Here is a 19,098-nt window from a genome sequence, read left to right on the forward strand (position 1 = left end):
AAACAATTTTCATACATTCATGTATATTTACTTTTTTTTCTTCTATAATAATAAGCCCTATGAAAGGAAAAAATAAAAAAGAAAGAAGTGGGAGACGTAATTTTAATATTTTAATAATACTAGTGTGTTCATCCATATGGAAGTATTGGCTCAAGTGTCTGAGTCATATGAAGGTATCAGCTCAAGTGTATAAACTGACAAAAAAAACATTGTTTTAATTTGACATCTAATGAGGAGTGTCCAACATATCTTGTAGTTGGAAACCACTGTAACATTTCAAACAGGAGAGGTGTCTATGCTTCATAGGAATACAACATCCTCATACTACATGAAACAAAATCCTATGCTATTATGAAAGTTGAGAACTGATTAACTCCACAACTGAACAAAGTCGCAATGTCTGCACAATCTTAATAAATACATAATTATAAAGCAGAGCTTCCTTGTTTACACCCTAATCCTTATGTCATCTTTATCAGTCTTCCAATAAAAACTGGAAAACATGTATAACACTCATTGAGTTACTAACAGCAGTATCAAAAGTTTCTATGGCACAGAGTTTAAACAAGTGTCTATGCAGAAAACAAGAACACATCCTCTCACAACAAAGGGCCAATTTAATTGTACAAAAAAATAACAGCAAACCAGTGTATGATATCACAACATCTTCACCGCAAGAATGAAGAATCTTCTCGTAAACCCCCAAATCCTCTTCACAACAACTTGTTAGGTCTATACTTCACACAATATATGACAACAGGTATACAATAGAGTAACTTACACTGACATTCTCGAGGTTTCGCGAGATTGCACACAACCTCTGCTTTTTAAATGTTTAAAATAATCTCCTTATAGGGGGGCATGGTGTCATGTTTTTCAAACAATTAAGAGAGGTTTGTGTAATGTCTAAGGGAGTGTTAGTGCAATATTTTTCAAATAGTTAAGGAAGTTAGTGTAGGGATAAGAAAAGCAGGATGTGTCAAGGGGTACTGTGTAATTTACTATATACAATAATATATGAACAAATTATTAATCAAGCAACTGATTAACCTGAAAAGTGCTTTGTTGGTCAATTTTCCCTCTTCTGCTCCACCTAGTTACTGATACAACGCAGGAGGATAAGATATCAAACTTAAAATTCACAGGCTGCCATTAGTTTCATACACAAACAAAACAACAAATCCTCATGCCATCCTACGACTCCTCCATATAATACAATAGTCATAATTCCTAAGTTACCTAGTTCTATGATTTTCCAATTTATTCCAATTCAGCTTCGAGGTGTTAAATGCGCTGCGAGGATTGGAAGAATAGGAAAATTGGTTGTGATTGATTATATAAAGTATAACCCCTAATATCCGTGATATTCCTATGTTGATAGCGATTATTGAAAATCAGAGAATAAGATCTTCTCTGATTATTGATTATTGAACAACTATGATAGGAAACCTAAATGTCGCACCTGATTCTTGCTTCTTCCTCCTGGAAGTCGAATAAGAAGTAATGAGGAGTTACTTCTTCTTCTTCCCGCTTCTATAGTTATACTCCGTCCCTGTTAGAGTAGGGAGTGATCGAATCGCAACATTAGGAAAGTGTGAATTCAATGAGTTACGTGCAGTACGAAGTGGTGAAAGAGGTAACGAGAGAGAGAGAGGGGAAGTGCGAATATGAATCCAAGAAAGAGAAAGTGTGCGAAAGTGATGAAAAAGTGTGATATAAAAATGCATTTTGTGGCGGTTTCAAACCGCCACAAAGAGATTGAGTTTTCTTTTTCACAAACATTTTTTAATGACGCCGCAATTTGTTGCGGTTAAAAACCGCCACAAGCTGCTAAAATAACTGCCACAAATCACACATTTTTTTTTGTAGTGGAAGGGAGGTGTGGGGTGTAAGGGTGCGGGGAAGGGGGGTGTGGAGTGCGGGGAACAGGGGTACGGGGAAGGGAGGTGTAAATTTAGGAATTTTATTTTTTTTAAGGGTAATTTAGATATTTTATATATTTTTTTTAAAAAGGAGGTGTGTTTATACGACAGTGGAGATGTGTTAATCATCTGCCAAAAATTCATCAAGTATAAAAGCCCACAAAACCCTATAAGTTAGGGTCTGTCCATGGCCTAATTTTTTTATAAATAAATAAAAAAATTCAACTATAAAAAAATCATCTTAATTCATTTTAGAAATCAACTTACTTCATGCTTAATTCATTATATGGACTAACTTCTGATTTTTATTATAAATATTTAATTAAGATAAATTTCTTTTTAAAATAGAAGTAATATTTTAACCAAAATTGATGTTTTAAGAAATTAATATTTTAACAAATAATATTTATGTAATAATGCATATCTAAAAAAGTAAAAAATAAAATATTACCAGATAAATAGTTCACTAAATAAATTAAAAATGTATGCAATAATTTAAAATACAAAGAGTGGTGTAAAATAATTTTTTAAAAATATTCTATGACTAATGAAGTTTTTAATTTATATATAATCAATAAAAAAAATTGTTTTTTTTTTGTAACGGACAAGAGTCTTAAAGATTTTTTTTCAAAAAATAGATTAAAATAAAAGATTAGCCATCATTAGTACATACAGGACACATAAAAATATTTGACTATAGATATGGAAAATTTTTAAAAATATATAAATAGAAATATGTATGATTCAAAAATTATATCTAATAAAATTAAATATATTAAAAAAAAATTAAGAAAATTATGGGATCAAATTTAATCTATATTTTTTTCAATATAGTTATGTTTTAACTTAAATGAAATAAAAACAATCTTTGCATTGAAACAATATATCAAGTGGTGGGTAGTAGGAGTGGTATGCATAGCTACTTGCATCCATTAAAAAAAAAAATCAAGTAAGGCAAGTTTTATAGCTTTATTATTAATACGTAACTTGAATATTGAGACAGATAGGCAAAAGAGTGTTACTACACTGATCTGAATATTTCTATTATATATGAAGATAGTATTTTGGAAATACAAAAGTTGCAGGGGCTAAAAGCCTATGCTGTTACACCAAGGAAAAATACAGTCAGAGAAGTACAGTAAAATATATAAATATTAAGTGACTTCCTAAACAAGCTATTCTAACAATGTGCTCATTATATTGTCACTTTATCAAATAATTCTATTTTAGAATATGCATGACATCAAATCCCGCCCAATGGCAAATTCAAATCTTAATTATTGAATCCAAGAATATTTACAAGATACATGTGATAGAAAAATTACTTTTTTGATTGAGTATTGATTATGGATTTGATTAACACTAATCAAGCTAAAATGGGCAAATCACTCTGTCTAGAAGGCAAAACATAATTGAATAAGACATGATGTTGCCTGTAAATAAATAGTAAGTTACCGTCTTGAAACAGAAAAAAAAACATTTCAAGCAATTTATGACAAATTTTATGGTCAAAGCCCTATTTAAACGAAAGAGATATTAACCTCCCAATTAGAGAAATACCTTGTACATAGTATTTTCTTGAGTCCGAGGAGTTGAAATTAACCCAACAATCTGAATCAAGAAGAAATTAAATCAAGACAGAGATTTGTAACAAAAGTATGAAAATCATAAGTTCATCAAGAAACATAAATTTGTATGTTATATACCTAATTAAATCTGTAGCCAAAACCATGGGTATATTCATAAAGATTCATCAAGTTTGAGCAATCAATACTAGTCAATTTTCACAGGCAACGTCCACCTTAAAATATTTGAGACAGACTAAAAATTTATGGTTCAAAGCCCAACTCAGTGAAAAAAGATACTAACCTCATAATTAAAGAAGTACCTTACACATAGCATTATCTTCAGATCAAGGAGTTGCAAAAAATCCACCAATTTTATCAAAGAAGAAATTAAACTGAAACAGAGATTTTAACAGTATCAAAAACCATAGATTTGTATCTTATATACATGATTAAATGTGTATCAAGAATTATAGGGATATTCATAAAGATTCACAAGGTTTGATATGATGCTTGCATTCATATATCAAGAACCATCTTCTTGTCTTTTGATATGCTCTCACTGTTCCTAAAAACCATCTTCTTGTCTTTGATATGCTCTCACTATCCATCACTGCCCTTCACAAAAAAAAAAAAACTCTTCTTGAAAGAGAGATTTGTAAAAGAAGTATAAGAACAAGAACATTATTTTGAGTCAAGTCAAATATCAAGAAAAAAATAAACTGAGACAAATTTGTAAACAAAGCATCAAAAACCATATAAAAAAGAATCTTCTTTTCTTTGATATTCTCTCACTATCTTTCGTCACCCCCCTCTACAGAAAAATACAAAGTGCGTGTTTGCTTTAGCTTTTGGACGTGAAAATTCACGTTTATGAGAAGCAAAAAATTATAATTTCCACGTAAATTGTCTTGCAAACGTGAAGAGTGGTCAACAAATAAAAAAAGACTATTCAGACATTAAAACAACAGAAGAAATAAAAAAATAAAAAAAGAGTGGTCAACAAATAATGAATAATAATTACCAAAAAAAAAAAAAACATTCATCTTCCTGCGATTTCCGGCAACTGTGCGCCCCCTTTGCCAACCCTTCCTTCAGAGGTCTGGAGGATGGCTTTGGGGGAACGTTTTCCCTAACGAAAATGCTCTGGAGGATGGTGTCGTAGGTGGCATTGTTGCCAACCCTTACGGTTTTTACTTTTTATTTTTTAAATTCAACAATTACCTTTATTTTTAACATGGTTAAAATCTAATTATTTAAATGTGTTTTTGGTTTTTATGATATACCATTTATAAAATTATTTTTTTTTTAAAATCTCTTCTAAGTGTTTTTATTTACAAGGTTTAAATTTTATTATTTAAATGTATTTATGATTTTATGATATATCAATTTTTTCATTCTTTATAAAGTTAATTTTTAGAATTTCTTGTCAAATTTCCCATTTATTTATACAAGAAGCTGATGAGAATAAAAAACATCTTGAAAAGCAAAGGATTGAAATGCAAGAGGACATAGATGTACTTGTTGACCTCAACAAGAAGTTAAAAAATCAGCGGGAGCAATTTATTGTGGAGAGACGATGCTTTGTTGAATTTGTTGAGAAACTTGGCAGTGGGGAAATGATATCTGAATTTGTAGGTGCCGTCTCTTCCAAAATTTGCAGGTGATTATACAGGGAGATTCTGATGAAAATTTTGCTTCTACAAGGCAAAATACTGGAGTGTCTCATTATTTCAGCATACTGCCTTTTCTTATCCTCAATTGCTAAGGCAGCCAAAGCTTTATCCTGGACAATTCCAACCAACAAAAAATATAAGAATAAACACAACATAGTTTTACAACAGTCAAGAAATATAACAGAATGCAAGCAAAACATGAAATACCGGAGGCAAATCTTGGTAACTCCTTAGAGTATCAAGGATGGGCTTAGTTTTCTTCTCCAGCTCCTTTCTATGCTCTGCCATTTCAACTAAAACCCTATGGCTAACCTCTGGGGTATAACCTGCACGATTTAGCACCGCCTGCACCAAATGTTATTCAGCATGTAAAAGATCAGAATTCATTAGTGTAAGAAAACTTGATAGAATAACAGAGTAGAGTACAACAATCCAATGTTATTTATTAATGGTAGCAGGGGTAAGCCAAAAATTCACCATAAATATCCTAGACTGCAGCCTATGATGAAAGCATGGCGACTACTATAAAAATAACAATAACATCTTTTACAGTCAGCCAACTATCCAGATCTTGTATACAAAGTGTACTAAAAAAAACTGCAGAGTACAACTAACAATTAATAACTTATATCAAGAACAAACTATAAACATAGCAAGAAATAAAATTCATCAGAAGTACACAAATAACAAACTTTAGGGATAATATCATACCCATCATAGTGTAAAAGAGATTGAGTGGATAAGGAATGATTCCCTTTTTCCTCAATGACTAAAGTTTTCCACTACTTTTTCTAGTTGTTCTCAATCCCATTCCTTTTCTTTATCTAGATATATCTCTTGCACATTAAAGATAAATCCAACATCCAATACCCAATATCGTATACATTACCAACATATCTCACCTCAAAGAACTAACTTCTGGATCATCCATACCTCCCCCACACAAGATAAAAAAGACGCCATACCTTGTAGTTGGCACATTGTTGCAAGTACTGGTTCTCTTTTAACGCCATTACTTTCAAGTTCGTTTTTCAACTTTCCATCTGAGCCTCACATGGAGCTACCTCGTCTTCTAACTGGGCAAGTGTTCTGCATAAAAATTGCTTCAAGTAAATTTAGCAAAAATAAAACAAGAGCGCATCATGTCAAGAAGTTTTAATATACTATCTAGGGTGACATCATGTAATGTGGCCAGAACAACCACATCAGGTCATTACTGCAAACAGCATCAGCCACACAGCAACAGAAATTTGCAAGGCTACTGCAATCTAGAACACACAATGAATACATAAAAGCACTCAATTCCATAGTTTTAAATTGCAGTATGCAATTTGCAGTTTTGAACTTTGGAGGCTTCCACAACAACAACGCTCTGGAATTTTGACAATTGCAATTTAAAACCACGTTCAACTCATTAAAAAATGTACCTTTTTAAATATGTTAGCCTGGCTATGGCCTTTCTGGTGTAATCAAGTAGACGCTTGGATTCCTTGTTCACTTCAGCCCTTTTTTCCTCCACTCCAGTTTTCCTCAGGGAAATATCACCCATTGCTACAAGAAAGCTAAAACACAGATTCCAGGGTGAGTTCAAGATTCAAAATTCAAAATTCAAAATTCAAAATTCAAATTTTGATACAGAAACAAAAGACAAACCAAACCAACAATGGTGAAAGCAAAAAAAAAAAAAAAAACCCACCTACTCATTTCAGTATCTCTTATATTCAACAAGTTAGCCACATTGGCAAAATTATACATAAAATTGAATGTTGTGTCAAAATTAATCAACGAATATTTTAGCATATGTACTTATAATAAATTAATATATATATATAAATTATTATTTAAAATTTACATAAATAAATATATCTAAAAATATAAATAATATTTTAAATTTATGATAAAGAACTTATATCATGATATATGATTATTTATAATTATTGATAATTTTTTTAAAATGTTAAAATTTAATTTACAAATAAATATGATAAATAAAAAATAAAATAGATCAAAATTAAAAAAAACTGTCATAAAAAAGAATATTAAAAAACCTAATTAAAAATAATTAAAAAATAATTATTTATATTTAATATATAAGAGTTGATTATGTATGAGCATAAGTAAAAAAGAATATTACAAAAAATAATTATCGTGTCTTGTCGACTCTGTGCATGAATTGTATTAAAAGAAAAAAAAATTAAAATAATGAGAAATTACTCATAAAAAAGTAGTTATTAAAAAATAAACAAAGGATAAAATGATTAATGTAAAAAGGAAAACTGAAAGTAATTATTGAAAGTGATATCCCATTTATATATTAATATAGAAGTATAGATTCATTAGTTTAAAGTTATTAAAAATATATGATTATTAAAGTTATATTTAAAAATATAAATAATATTTTAAATTTATGATAAAAAACTTATATCATGATATATGATTATTTATAATTATTGATAATTTTTTTAAAATGTTAAAATTTAATTTATAAATAAATATGAAAAATAAAATTAAAATAGATCAAAATTAAAAAACACTGCCATAAAAAAGAATATTAAAAAACCTAATTAAAAATAATTATTAAAAAATGATTATTTATATTTAATATATAAGAGTTGATTATGTATGAGTATAAGTAAAAAAGAATATTAAAAAACCTAATTATCGTGTCTTGTCGACTATGTGCATGAATTGTATTAAAAGAAAAAAAAATTAAAACAATGAGAAATTACTCATAAAAAAGTAGTTATTAAAAAATAAACAAAGGATAAAATGATTAATGTAAAAAGAAAAACTGAAAGTAATTATTGAAAGTGATATCCTATTTATATATTAATATAGAAGTATAGATTCATTAGTTTAAAGTTATTAAAAATATATGATTATTAAAGTTATATTTAAAAATATAAATAATATTTTAAATTTATGATAAAGAACTTATATCATGATATATGATTATTTATAATTATTGATAATTTTTTTAAAATGTTAAAATTTAATTTATAAATAAATATGATAAATAAAAATTAAAATAGATCAAAATTAAAAAACACTGCCATAAAAAAGAATATTAAAAAACCTAATTAAAAATAATTATTAAAAAATGATTATTTATATTTAATATATAAGAGTTGATTATGTATGAGTATAAGTAAAAAAGAATATTAAAAAATCTAATTATCGTGTCTTGTCGACAATTGTATTAAAAGAAAAAAAAATTAAAACAATGAGAAATTACTCATAAAAAAGTAATTATTAAAAAATAAACAAAGGATAAAATGATTAATGTAAAAAGAAAAACTGAAAGTAATTATTGAAAGTGATATCCTATTTATATATTAGTATAGAAGTATAGATTCATTAGTTTAAAGTTATTAAATTTGATTAATTTTTTTTTTATTATTTTTTAAAATAAAAGGGTATAATGGTCAAGAAAAGTGGAGACCAAGGTAGTTACCACAAAGGGTATCCCCTTTATATATTAGTATAGATTAGTATAGATATATTCTTGTTATTTTATTTTAGTCGTTGTAATATATTTATTTTTTATTTTTGTCTTTGTAAATATATGAATAAATTTATTTTAATCCTTACAAATTCATTTAAAAAAAACTTATTCAAAATGAATAAATTATTACACGAACTAAAATAAAAATAGATTAATAATGATCATTTAAAAAACAAAAAAAAAATTAAAAGGCTCAAACAAAATTTTTTATAATATATAATTTAATTTATAAGGCAATATATATTATTATATTTTCTATAATTATTAAATTAAATAATTATTAATTTATACTTTTAAAGGATAGTTAACATTTTTTTTTTTAAAAGCAAACATCACAACATAGTCCATATTCAATATGCTATGTTTGTTAAAATAAAATGTATTCATTTTCAGCAGCAATTCCAAAAGTTTGTACTGTTTGTTAAAATAAAATAAAGATTCAATTATTTTTAGCAATTTTTAGTACGTATTCTGGAAATTCATTAAAACAAAAGGTTCGATTGCATATATTGTATATGAAGAATTAAATTAATATAAAGTTGTTATAAAAGAGTAAATGATTTGATTTCATTCAAAATAATAAAAAATAAATGATTTGATTTGAAAAATTGAATTAATATAAAGTTGTTAATTGAATAATTAATATTTTTTCCTAAAGTGAAAGATAAAGTAGATGGGTGAAGTATAATTGTGTATAGATTATAAATTTACTAAAATTTCAATTTTACTTGTTAATTTTTAATTAATGTTTATATTTTGTAATTTTACTTTAGACAATAAATTTGTTTAGATTTTATATATATTTCCCTTCTTTTTAACATAAAAAAATCAGGTTGTATCAGAATTTATATTGTCTATTACGTGTATTTTAAAAAGTTGTTCAACATAAACCAAAATATTCACAACACTATATACATGGTTAATAGTAGTATTACAAACAATAATGATATATGAATATCTCATTATAATATTTTGATGAGATAAACTTTTCAAAAGTTTACATAAATAGAAATAAATTGTGTTTTCAGTGCACTTAATTTTTATAAAAACTTTCTAATTTTTTTACTGGTAAAATTACGATTAATGATTCTAAAGTTTAAATTTAAAATTTTGGATATTTTACTTTAACTCTATGCCATTAAATAAATACTAGTAATTCAAAAGTTCTTTTATTTAATTATTCTATAAAGTTGAATGCCATAATCGATATTCAAACAATTTGTTTAAACTTTTAAAAAATATTATAAAATAATTATTTAATTCTTAAAAAATAAAAAGCTACTTACTTTTAAAATACTCGGTTTAGACATGCATAAAGAAAAATAGAAAAATATTTATTTTATTTATTTTTAAATTAAATAAATGGACCATTAATAAATAGAGGACCATTAATATATATAGAGAGAAAACAATTTATTTTCTTATATTACATATTAAAAGAATATAATAAACTTCATATATGTTGTGACAGCTTCTAATTATTTTGAAAACGGATACTAAGACATGATCTTTTCTATAAGTTTTATTTAAAAATTAATAACTTATTCTAGTCTCAATGGTTAAAAATATTAATTCAATTCAAGTTCAAAATTTAAAATTTAAATCTATATCTTATTGAACAAGTTTAAGCAAACAAATAAGTATTTCAACTGTGACACTCTCTACCCCAACATACATATATAGTAATTGTATAAAATAAATAAAATAAAATACAATTCTTCAACATAAGACGATCAAATCTCCAACAACATAAGGGTAAAGAGTTCACATTCATAAACTTAATCCAAATAACATGTAAAGAAATTACAAGGAAATGAAACTGAGTTTTTTTCAAAATGATTTAATAAAAATAACATTCCAATCTAATCTTATTTAAGCCCCGATGTCACATGTCCTATCAGAGCAAATCCCAACATAGAAGCCTAAGCTTCATCACCAACATCCTCAGTCTCATGCTGATAATAACCTGTATGACAGTTAGAGAAAACAACACAAGAGAAAAGGGAGTGAGAAACATCTCACTCTGACTCACAGTGTAGAAATATATGCCAAATAGCCAAACACAAACAAAAACAAGTATAACATAGATAAATTAATAATAACATCACACTCATCCAAGACATAAACCATCACTTTATCATATAACATTAAGAATGCATATGCATGGACACGGACTACATATTATCATGCATGTGGCGCCAGTAAAACATCACATGGCATATTGCCGCTAGCAATACACGAAGAGTAGTCTAGGAGTACATGTCGGGTCACACCCTCTGCGCACTCTCACTAGAAGGATATACTACCAGGGTCTCGTCGGGATAGCTAAGCCGCGCAAGATACATCCCATGCACACAATGGGCGAGACTGAGACTTCCAAACCGAGCTATCCCCAAGGACTAATCCCCAAAGCTTTTACACTAGGGGGCCTTCTCTGGCGGTGTATTCCATATCGTACTCTTAAAACACTTATGCAAATGATGCATGTCAATCACGACTCTATGCATTCTCATATCACATTATCATTTCCCATGGTCATTTCACATCATCACATTTCGTCATCACATTTCATTATCACATTTCATATTATCTCATCATATTCACAAAGCCTCCACAGAGCACTTTAATTTATATCAAAACTCGTTTATTTATAAAATTAAATACATATTTACATTATACATCACACAAGGAACGTAACAGAACATTCAAAAAGCAAAACAGAAAACATTTATATTTTGCTTGTTTTCTCATAAGGTTTCCAGTAGAAACCCACAGAGCACTCTAAATCATATCAAAACATATTTATTCTCAAAATTAATCACATACTTACACATTATATTCAACAAAGAATACAATAGAGCAGTCAGATAGCAAAACAGAAAATATTCATATTTTGCCTATTTCTATAGGGTTTCCCATAAGAACCCATAGAGATCTCAAATCATACAATTAATTGCATATAAGAAAAATAATAAGCAAAATAGATACAATTGGGAGAAATCCCTCATACATGAGCATACAAAAATACAACAAACACAGGATTGAGGGCCAATCCCACTACCCAGCATACAATCCCACACCCAGAGCGACGTTTCTCACTCCCCCTTACCTGGATGAGAAGAAGACGGATAGTCTTGGTGTGATCTAAGATCGTTCCTGAGTACTCTTCCTTAGAGCTCTTTGTTTCTCCTCTTTTTTTTTTTTCCTAACCCCTCAGAATGCAAATGAGGCAGATAGGGTTAACACTACCTGATTCCTTTCTTAAAATTAATCTATTGGGCTGGGTCAACCCAACCCATTTTCTTTCTCTTCTAACCCACTTCTCTTTCTCCTCAAAATAATTAAATAAAATAAATACATGTATATTATAAAATATTTTTCCTCTATAATAATAATATATTTCTGACCCAAAATATAATAATAAATTTCAATAACAAAATATCATATAAAATCAACCTTCTCTTAAAACATATAAATATTTATTTAAAAATACTAATAAAAATAATTATTTAATACATACAAAATAATTGTCCAAAATAATAATTATTTAAAACGTACAAAATAATATTTCTATATAATTATTAAAATAATTATGATCAAATACCATATACTAATAATAATAACAATAACCTTTTTGAAAACTGGGGTGTTACATCAACCATTATTGCCATATCTACACTATCTACATGTTATACTTTATTGTAAAGAGAAGAAAAAAAAATAGGAATAGCATAGTAATATAAAAGAAAACATAAATTTATTCCATGTCTCTCGCTTATTTTTTAGAGGTTAAACTTTTTTTGGCACATAAGTTATCTCTCACTTTATAATTAGAAATATATAATTTTCCTTTATGTTGTTTGAAGATGGATGTTTTTATTTAGTGATGTTTAACATTTAAATTAAAAAAATTATTTGAATAAAATATTTTTAGTAATTATTATTTAATTAATAATAATATGAAAAAATTAAAAATCAAAAAGTTATAAAGGAAATAAAAATAGAAAATTTATTTCAATCAAAAGCTTAAAATAAAATTACCTCGTGGATATCATTCATGTTTGCAATGGTACAGCCTCACACGATTATCTTCAAAGACCATATCAAGGATTTTTCTCCTCCCATAATGCATGTCTAGGTCGACCAAGTTTTTGAGACCCATTAGTACAAATTAAAAAATTATTAATTATTTGATAATATAACATAAAAACTATCCATGACACTAGCTAGAGATTAAAAAAACATAGAAAATGCAATTAAAAAAAGGGGACTTATAAAATTTATTTGTGTGTCATGATGTATGCACTTATAAAAGGTGGAAATTTCAATGTGGTTTTTGGAAGAGTACCATGACCAACAACAAAGAACAAAAATATATAAAGATGCTTAAGCAGATAATAGAAGTTTAATCTGTCATTTATTATATCTTGATTTTGCTAAAGGGATGTCTGATAGGAAAGTTAAGAGCACGTCAATGACTTCCAAAATTTTCTACAGTTCATTATGATCATCCCGCTCATTTAGAAAAGGGAAAGTATACGTGATTCTTTCTATACTCAAAATAAAAGAGATTAGAGAAATATCTTACATTAAGATATTAAGATAAGAATATTACCAATAGATTTATAAGAATTTTTTTGCCTTTAGGACAACAACTCCTCAACATATTTGTCTTTATTATATTCAATTGCTACTCTAGAATTATTCATTTACAATTCAAGAATCAAAGTTTTGAAATATTGATTTCAAGAATTTATTTCTGAAGCTATTTCTTATCCTTCTTTGTTATAATCAATAACTGTTTTGTTATCATTTTTTGTTTTAGAATTATTCATCTTCAATTCAAGAATCAAAAACTGTCAAATAGTTTATTCATCTCTACAGAATTCACTTGTATTAGAAATAAAAAGAAAAAAAAAAACATTTGAGCCATCACTAAAACAAAATGGACTTTATGTGATGCTACAATTCTAGTAATTATACATAATTATTAGACTTGTAGCATCCACAACATAAAGTCATAAAAATAAATCTTCTTTTCCTTCAACTAGAGATCCTAATAAGAAAAAAAATAGGAAAGACAATATGTAAAACTAGTATATGAAAACAAAATACTAAAGATTGAGAAGAAATTTTTTGTAAGAATCATCTTAAAAATAGTAATTTCATAAGACTACAATAAAAAAAACTACTTTATTTATCCCAAATAAAGAATTTAAGCAGGAATGCAACTACCGGTGTATTTACACCAAAATTTTATAAATATCTATTTATTAATAGAGAATTTTAATTATAATTTAAATTTTAATCTTTCTCTTCCAAAAAAATCTAATTTTATTTGGTGTTTAAAATTAGGAGATGCATGGTTCCTCTTCCAAATTCCAATTGTCTTATTTGTAAATAACAATCAACCCTTTCTCTTTTTATTAACTAGTGTAACAGTATTTAATTTATAATTTATAAATATTCTTATATCTCATTTATAATTTATTTCTCTTTTATTTCAAGAGTACAATGAATATATATATATATATATATATATATATATATATATATATATTAAAACAATATATCAATTAAGAGGTATTGAACTAAATGGAAAAGGTAACAATGAAATCAAACATGACTAGACTCTCTGGACCTCCCTAAACAAACAATTAAATTGGAAGTAAAGTGACCTCTAAACAATGTTAGAAATACAATTCAAATGCCTAATTGAGATGTACTAAATTATAAATCTTCTTCAACTATTTATTTGAGGTATTGCGCAGGGAAAAATATGAACTAAATCAAAAAAAAAAAAAAAGAGAATAATTTCCAAACTAATACCCAAGAACTTAGTCCCGCAAATAAAAAGTTATATACATGGCACATCATCAAAACAGGTTCAAACAAAAGTTTTGAATTTAAGTCCAAAATATAAGATTTGTTATCAACATCACCAGAATTTCTATGTAAAAAAATGAAAATATATGAGGTATTGCACAAAAAAACAATATGAACTAAATCAGAAAAAGAACAAAGAGAATAATTTCTAAACTAATATCCAAGAACTAAGGCCTGAAAATAATAAGTTATCATACATGGCACATCATCAAAACATGTACAAACAGAAGTTATGAATTTAAGTCCAAATTATAGGATCTGTTATCAACATCATCGGAATTTCTATTAAATAAATGAATATATCGAGTAATATTTGGCAGAAGTTTACAACAAATAGCTTGAAAAAAATTAAATCCAATATAAAATGTACACAAGGTAACCTTCGGTATTTTCTTCAAGTATATATTTTGCTCAAATAAAATCAATATCCAAAAATCAAAAAGCATATGAAAAGCTAGAACAGCACAATGGTAACACTAACAATAACTACTATTCATTGATCAACTACGGATGTGCAGAAAATGAGAAAACACTACAAGGAAATCAAAGTGAAAAGAAGTAATATATGTAGTCAGAAAGGAACATAGTCAAGCAACATCAAACAACTCTTTTGGTTGGCAAGAAGCACACACACATAAACATGGACACAAAGACAGAGATACAGATACACACCCATAGACCACATACACAAAGACAAAAATAAAGATATAGACAAAGAACACACACAAATACGAGACAGAGACAGAGAGATACACACAAGAGACATTCAAAGACACATAGCATGCACATACACAAACACAAAAACAAACAGATAAACAAAGCACGTACACTGACACAAAGACAAAGTACATACAAACATAAACACCAACATACATGGCATACCCACAATAACCCACTATCTCAAGCTTTTGCTAGTGCCTACTCTTTGTATCTATTAATATTATTGAAATGATCAAAATTTAGAATCGAGAGACTAATAAAGTTTCAAAACACACAATTTAATAGACTCTGGGCTTAACCAGAAATCCAACTGAGAAGTAGTAATATATATAGTTAGAAAGGAACATAATCAAGCAGCACCGAACAACCCTTTTGATTGAATGCTTTGTTCAAAAATAATGTTACAATGCATAAAAAATACAAACAGTAAAGCAAGGAACGTAATATCCATGTTCATGGGTCCACACGAAAAGAACTTCAAAACTAAAAGAAAAACCTTAGTAAATAACAAAGACAAACAAAAATAATATATATATATATATATATATATATATATATATATATATATATATATATATATATATGAAACAAGAGTCTTAGCCAATCCTCCTCATTGCCAGTAATAGTATTTATTTAATAATAAATATTAAAGGAGCAATACACTATCTTTATTCTTTAGTCAAACAATTAAGTATGTCACAGACTAAAATATGCTACTAGCTATATAACTTATCAAATAATAAATCTATCCGAATTTTGTAATAACAATTTTCTGGATCATATAATAATAATATTGATACATAAACCGACAAATCAGAAATGGCGGTTGTGGAGATTCAGAGTTGGTTTAACTATAATTTTTGGCAACAAGATGATCCAAAACCCAAGTTTGAATAAAATAATTTTCAAGTAGCCTAATAATCTTTGATTCATGATATCAAACAGTTAAAGATTAGCTAAACAGTTGAGAATTGAGAATCTAATTAAGGAGCCTCCGACCTTTTGGGGATTTGAGGAATCACAGCTGTACCGGAAGGATTCTATTGGCCACGTGGATTGGCCACGTGGACCGGCACGTCATGTCCTATCATATATTGACGCAGCTCAGATATCACTTCGGCTTGGTAAGGGACCGAGAACCGTACCCTTTCCCTATCGGCTCGGCCAAAAGTCGAAGATGACGTCTCGGCCGTTCCATATCGGCTCGGCCAAAGGTCAACAGAGATAGAATAATTAGAATGACGATCATGATTAATAAGGGACAACACGCAACTAAGGCATACCCAGCCGATTAACATCGTATTACCTAATTTGGTAAATGTCAAAGAAGGCCCACCATGCTCAGGCCCATGACAGGTAGTATAAATAAGTCACACGTAACGAGGTATGTCATTATTCATTTATTACCCTAGAGAATCGTGCTTGTCCTGACTTGAGCGTCGGAGTGCCTTTTGCAGGTACCTCCCCCCTCTGAAGTATCAACCCGAAGCTCTCATTCGGCCCTCCAATTACTAGAAGATTATGAGTGTGCCCTCAAACAAGTACTTTTTGGCGCCCACTGTGGGGCCCAACGGATAGACTTAAGAAGACATTGAGTGAACATCATGGCAAAGACAAGGAGAACATACACTGAAGACCACCGATCCGAGGAGGAGCACCGATCTGAAATAGACAATGCCGAGACGGTTGACGAGACCAACATGGCCGAGATGGTTCGACAAATGAAGGAAGAAATGGCAGCCATGAAGTAGCAACGAGAGAGAGACGCTCGTGAGATGGCCGCCTTGAGGGAGGAGAACGCCGCCCTGAAAAACCAAAACCAAGATCCCACGTGGAAACCTTCCAAGCCGACCCACACCCAAGGGTCGTTCCACTCGCTCGGACATCATACTTCTCTCCCTCACACTTCTACCGTCGCCCCAGGAAACCACGCATCGGCTGCTCACGTAACCGGCCGACCCGTGTACATTGCGTCAATCGGAGCACACTGACACCCTTTCACCCCAAACATCATGCAATCCTCCCTCCTCGACCATTGGAAGTCCCTCCCGTTAGGCAAGTATGACGGAACCACTGACCCCGACGAGCATATCGACATCTTCCTCACCTAGGTTACCCTCAGCACCACCGACGACGCCGCCCTATGTCGCATCTTTCCAACATCTTTGAAGGGAAGAGCATTGAGTTGGTTCCCTCGTCTCCCGGCCAACTCGGTCGACTCTTTTAACACCTTAGCCTCCCAATTCACCATCTAGTTCGCCACCAGCCGGCCTCATCAACTAACCTCCCTTGCGTTGGTGAGCATAAGACAAGAGAAGAAGGAATCCCTTCGGACTTTCATGAGCTGATTCAACAAAGTGGCATTGGAGATCTGAGACCTGAACCCAGCTGTCGCCCTTCATCATCTGACCATTGCTTTGAAGCCGGGACCGTTTGCTAACAGTATCTGTAAGAAACCCCCATCCGACATGGATGACTTGCGTCGGCGAGCCGACAAGTACATGCAAATGGAAGAACTTGCGGAGTTTCGCAACCAAGCCAGGGCCGAGGTGGCGACCAAGGTAGAGAAGTCAGCCGAAAACTCTTACTGCGGCCGCCCCAAGGATCTCGTCCCCCGAGAAAAACCTACTCGCGGGCCGAGATATTCTCATTACACTCCACTGAACACTAGTCGATCGACTGTCTTGGACCAGGCACTTGCGTCAGAGGTCCTGGCAGTGCCGAAGCGAGCCTCGACCCCTCCGCGCGCCGACACGACCAAATCTTGCAAGTATCACCGAAATCGCGGCCACTCGACCGAGGAGTGCGCAACCCTGAAAGATAAAATTGAAGATTTAATCAAACAAGGACAGCTCCAACATTTCGTCGATCGACCTCGTTCTTCCCGATACGATGACCGCCGGCATCGTCGCGATCAACCTGACCAAGACAAGGTCGAAAGACGTCCATACAGAGAACAGAGCCGGTCGAGGGGCTGAAAGGAGGACAAACCGGCACCCCAGCCCCGAAGAGTCATCAACACCATTACTAGTGGATTCGCAGGTGGCGGCTCTACCTCTTCAGCCCAAAAAAGACACCTCCGAGCCGTCCTAACTGTGCACTCGGTTGAACGCACTCAGCAAAGATTGTCGGCTATCACTTTCACCGAAGTCGACTTTAAAGGTATCGACCCTGATCAGGACGACCCTATGGTTATTAGTGTCGAGATTCACAACTGCATTGTTCGGAAGACGTTGGTCGATTAGGGAAGCTCGGTCGATATTCTCTACTGGAACATCTTTAAACAACTCGGCATCCCGGAGGCCGAGTTGATTCCTTACAACGAGCCCTTGGTTGGATTCTCTGGTGAGCGTGTCCAAACCAAAGGGTACATCAAGTTATCCACCCGCTTCTACTTTGACGGAGCCGAAGCCCGAGACATCCCAGTCAAGTACGTGGTTGTACACGCCAACACGTCATACAATATTCTTCTCGGAAGGCCTTCTCTCAATAGGCTGGGTGCGATCATGTCAACCCCACACTTAGCCATGAAATTCCCATCGGAATCAGGCCAGATCATCACAATCCACGTCGATCAGAAGGCGGCTAGGGAGTGTTATTTCGCCAGTCTTCAGCTACCTCACCTCGAAACGGCCGAGCCGCGTGGGGTAAAACGTGTACACACAGTAGCACAAGAACTTGACCCAAAAATGGTGGACTTCGACCCTCGCATGGAACAGGACGAGAGGGTCGAGCCGATTGAAGACCGACATCCAATTGTTATCAGGCCGACCGACCTACATGTGACCTACCTGAGCTCTAACTTGTCCGAAACGGAAAAGTGA

General features: G+C 30.9%; 2 protein-coding genes across 2 annotated transcripts; one reads left to right on the forward strand and one right to left on the reverse strand.

The window, feature by feature from the left end:
* Window positions 1–4,918: 4,918 nt before the first annotated feature.
* LOC109816827 (AUGMIN subunit 1) lies at window positions 4,919–6,978 on the reverse strand. Its single transcript, XM_083066005.1, is given in 5 exon segments — window positions 4,919–5,273; window positions 5,371–5,508; window positions 6,129–6,252; window positions 6,591–6,725; window positions 6,860–6,978. Coding segments are annotated over 5 exon segments (738 nt in total). The 5' UTR covers window positions 6,964–6,978; the 3' UTR covers window positions 4,919–5,036.
* A 10,764-nt stretch (window positions 6,979–17,742) lies between these two features.
* On the forward strand, window positions 17,743–19,098 carry LOC145952279 (uncharacterized). The gene is made up of 2 exons (XM_083064614.1): window positions 17,743–18,207; window positions 18,520–19,098. Exons 1-2 carry the CDS (start codon window positions 17,743–17,745, stop codon window positions 19,096–19,098), a joined length of 1,044 nt encoding a protein of 347 aa, XP_082920740.1.

Source organism: Cajanus cajan, chromosome 10 (genome assembly GCF_000230855.2).
Source record: "Cajanus cajan strain Asha chromosome 10, NIPB_CcT2T_4, whole genome shotgun sequence".
NCBI classification, from domain to species: domain Eukaryota; kingdom Viridiplantae; phylum Streptophyta; class Magnoliopsida; order Fabales; family Fabaceae; genus Cajanus; species Cajanus cajan.

Bases quoted from the DNA above. Each gene is read 5' to 3' on its own strand.
- LOC145952279 (XM_083064614.1), top strand. From the start codon at position 17,743: ATGGATGACTTGCGTCGGCGAGCCGACAAGTACATGCAAATGGAAGAA. The intron at 18,208-18,519 runs GTCGAAAGACGT...TTGGTCGATTAG, and splicing joins ATCAACCTGACCAAGACAAG to GGAAGCTCGGTCGATATTCT.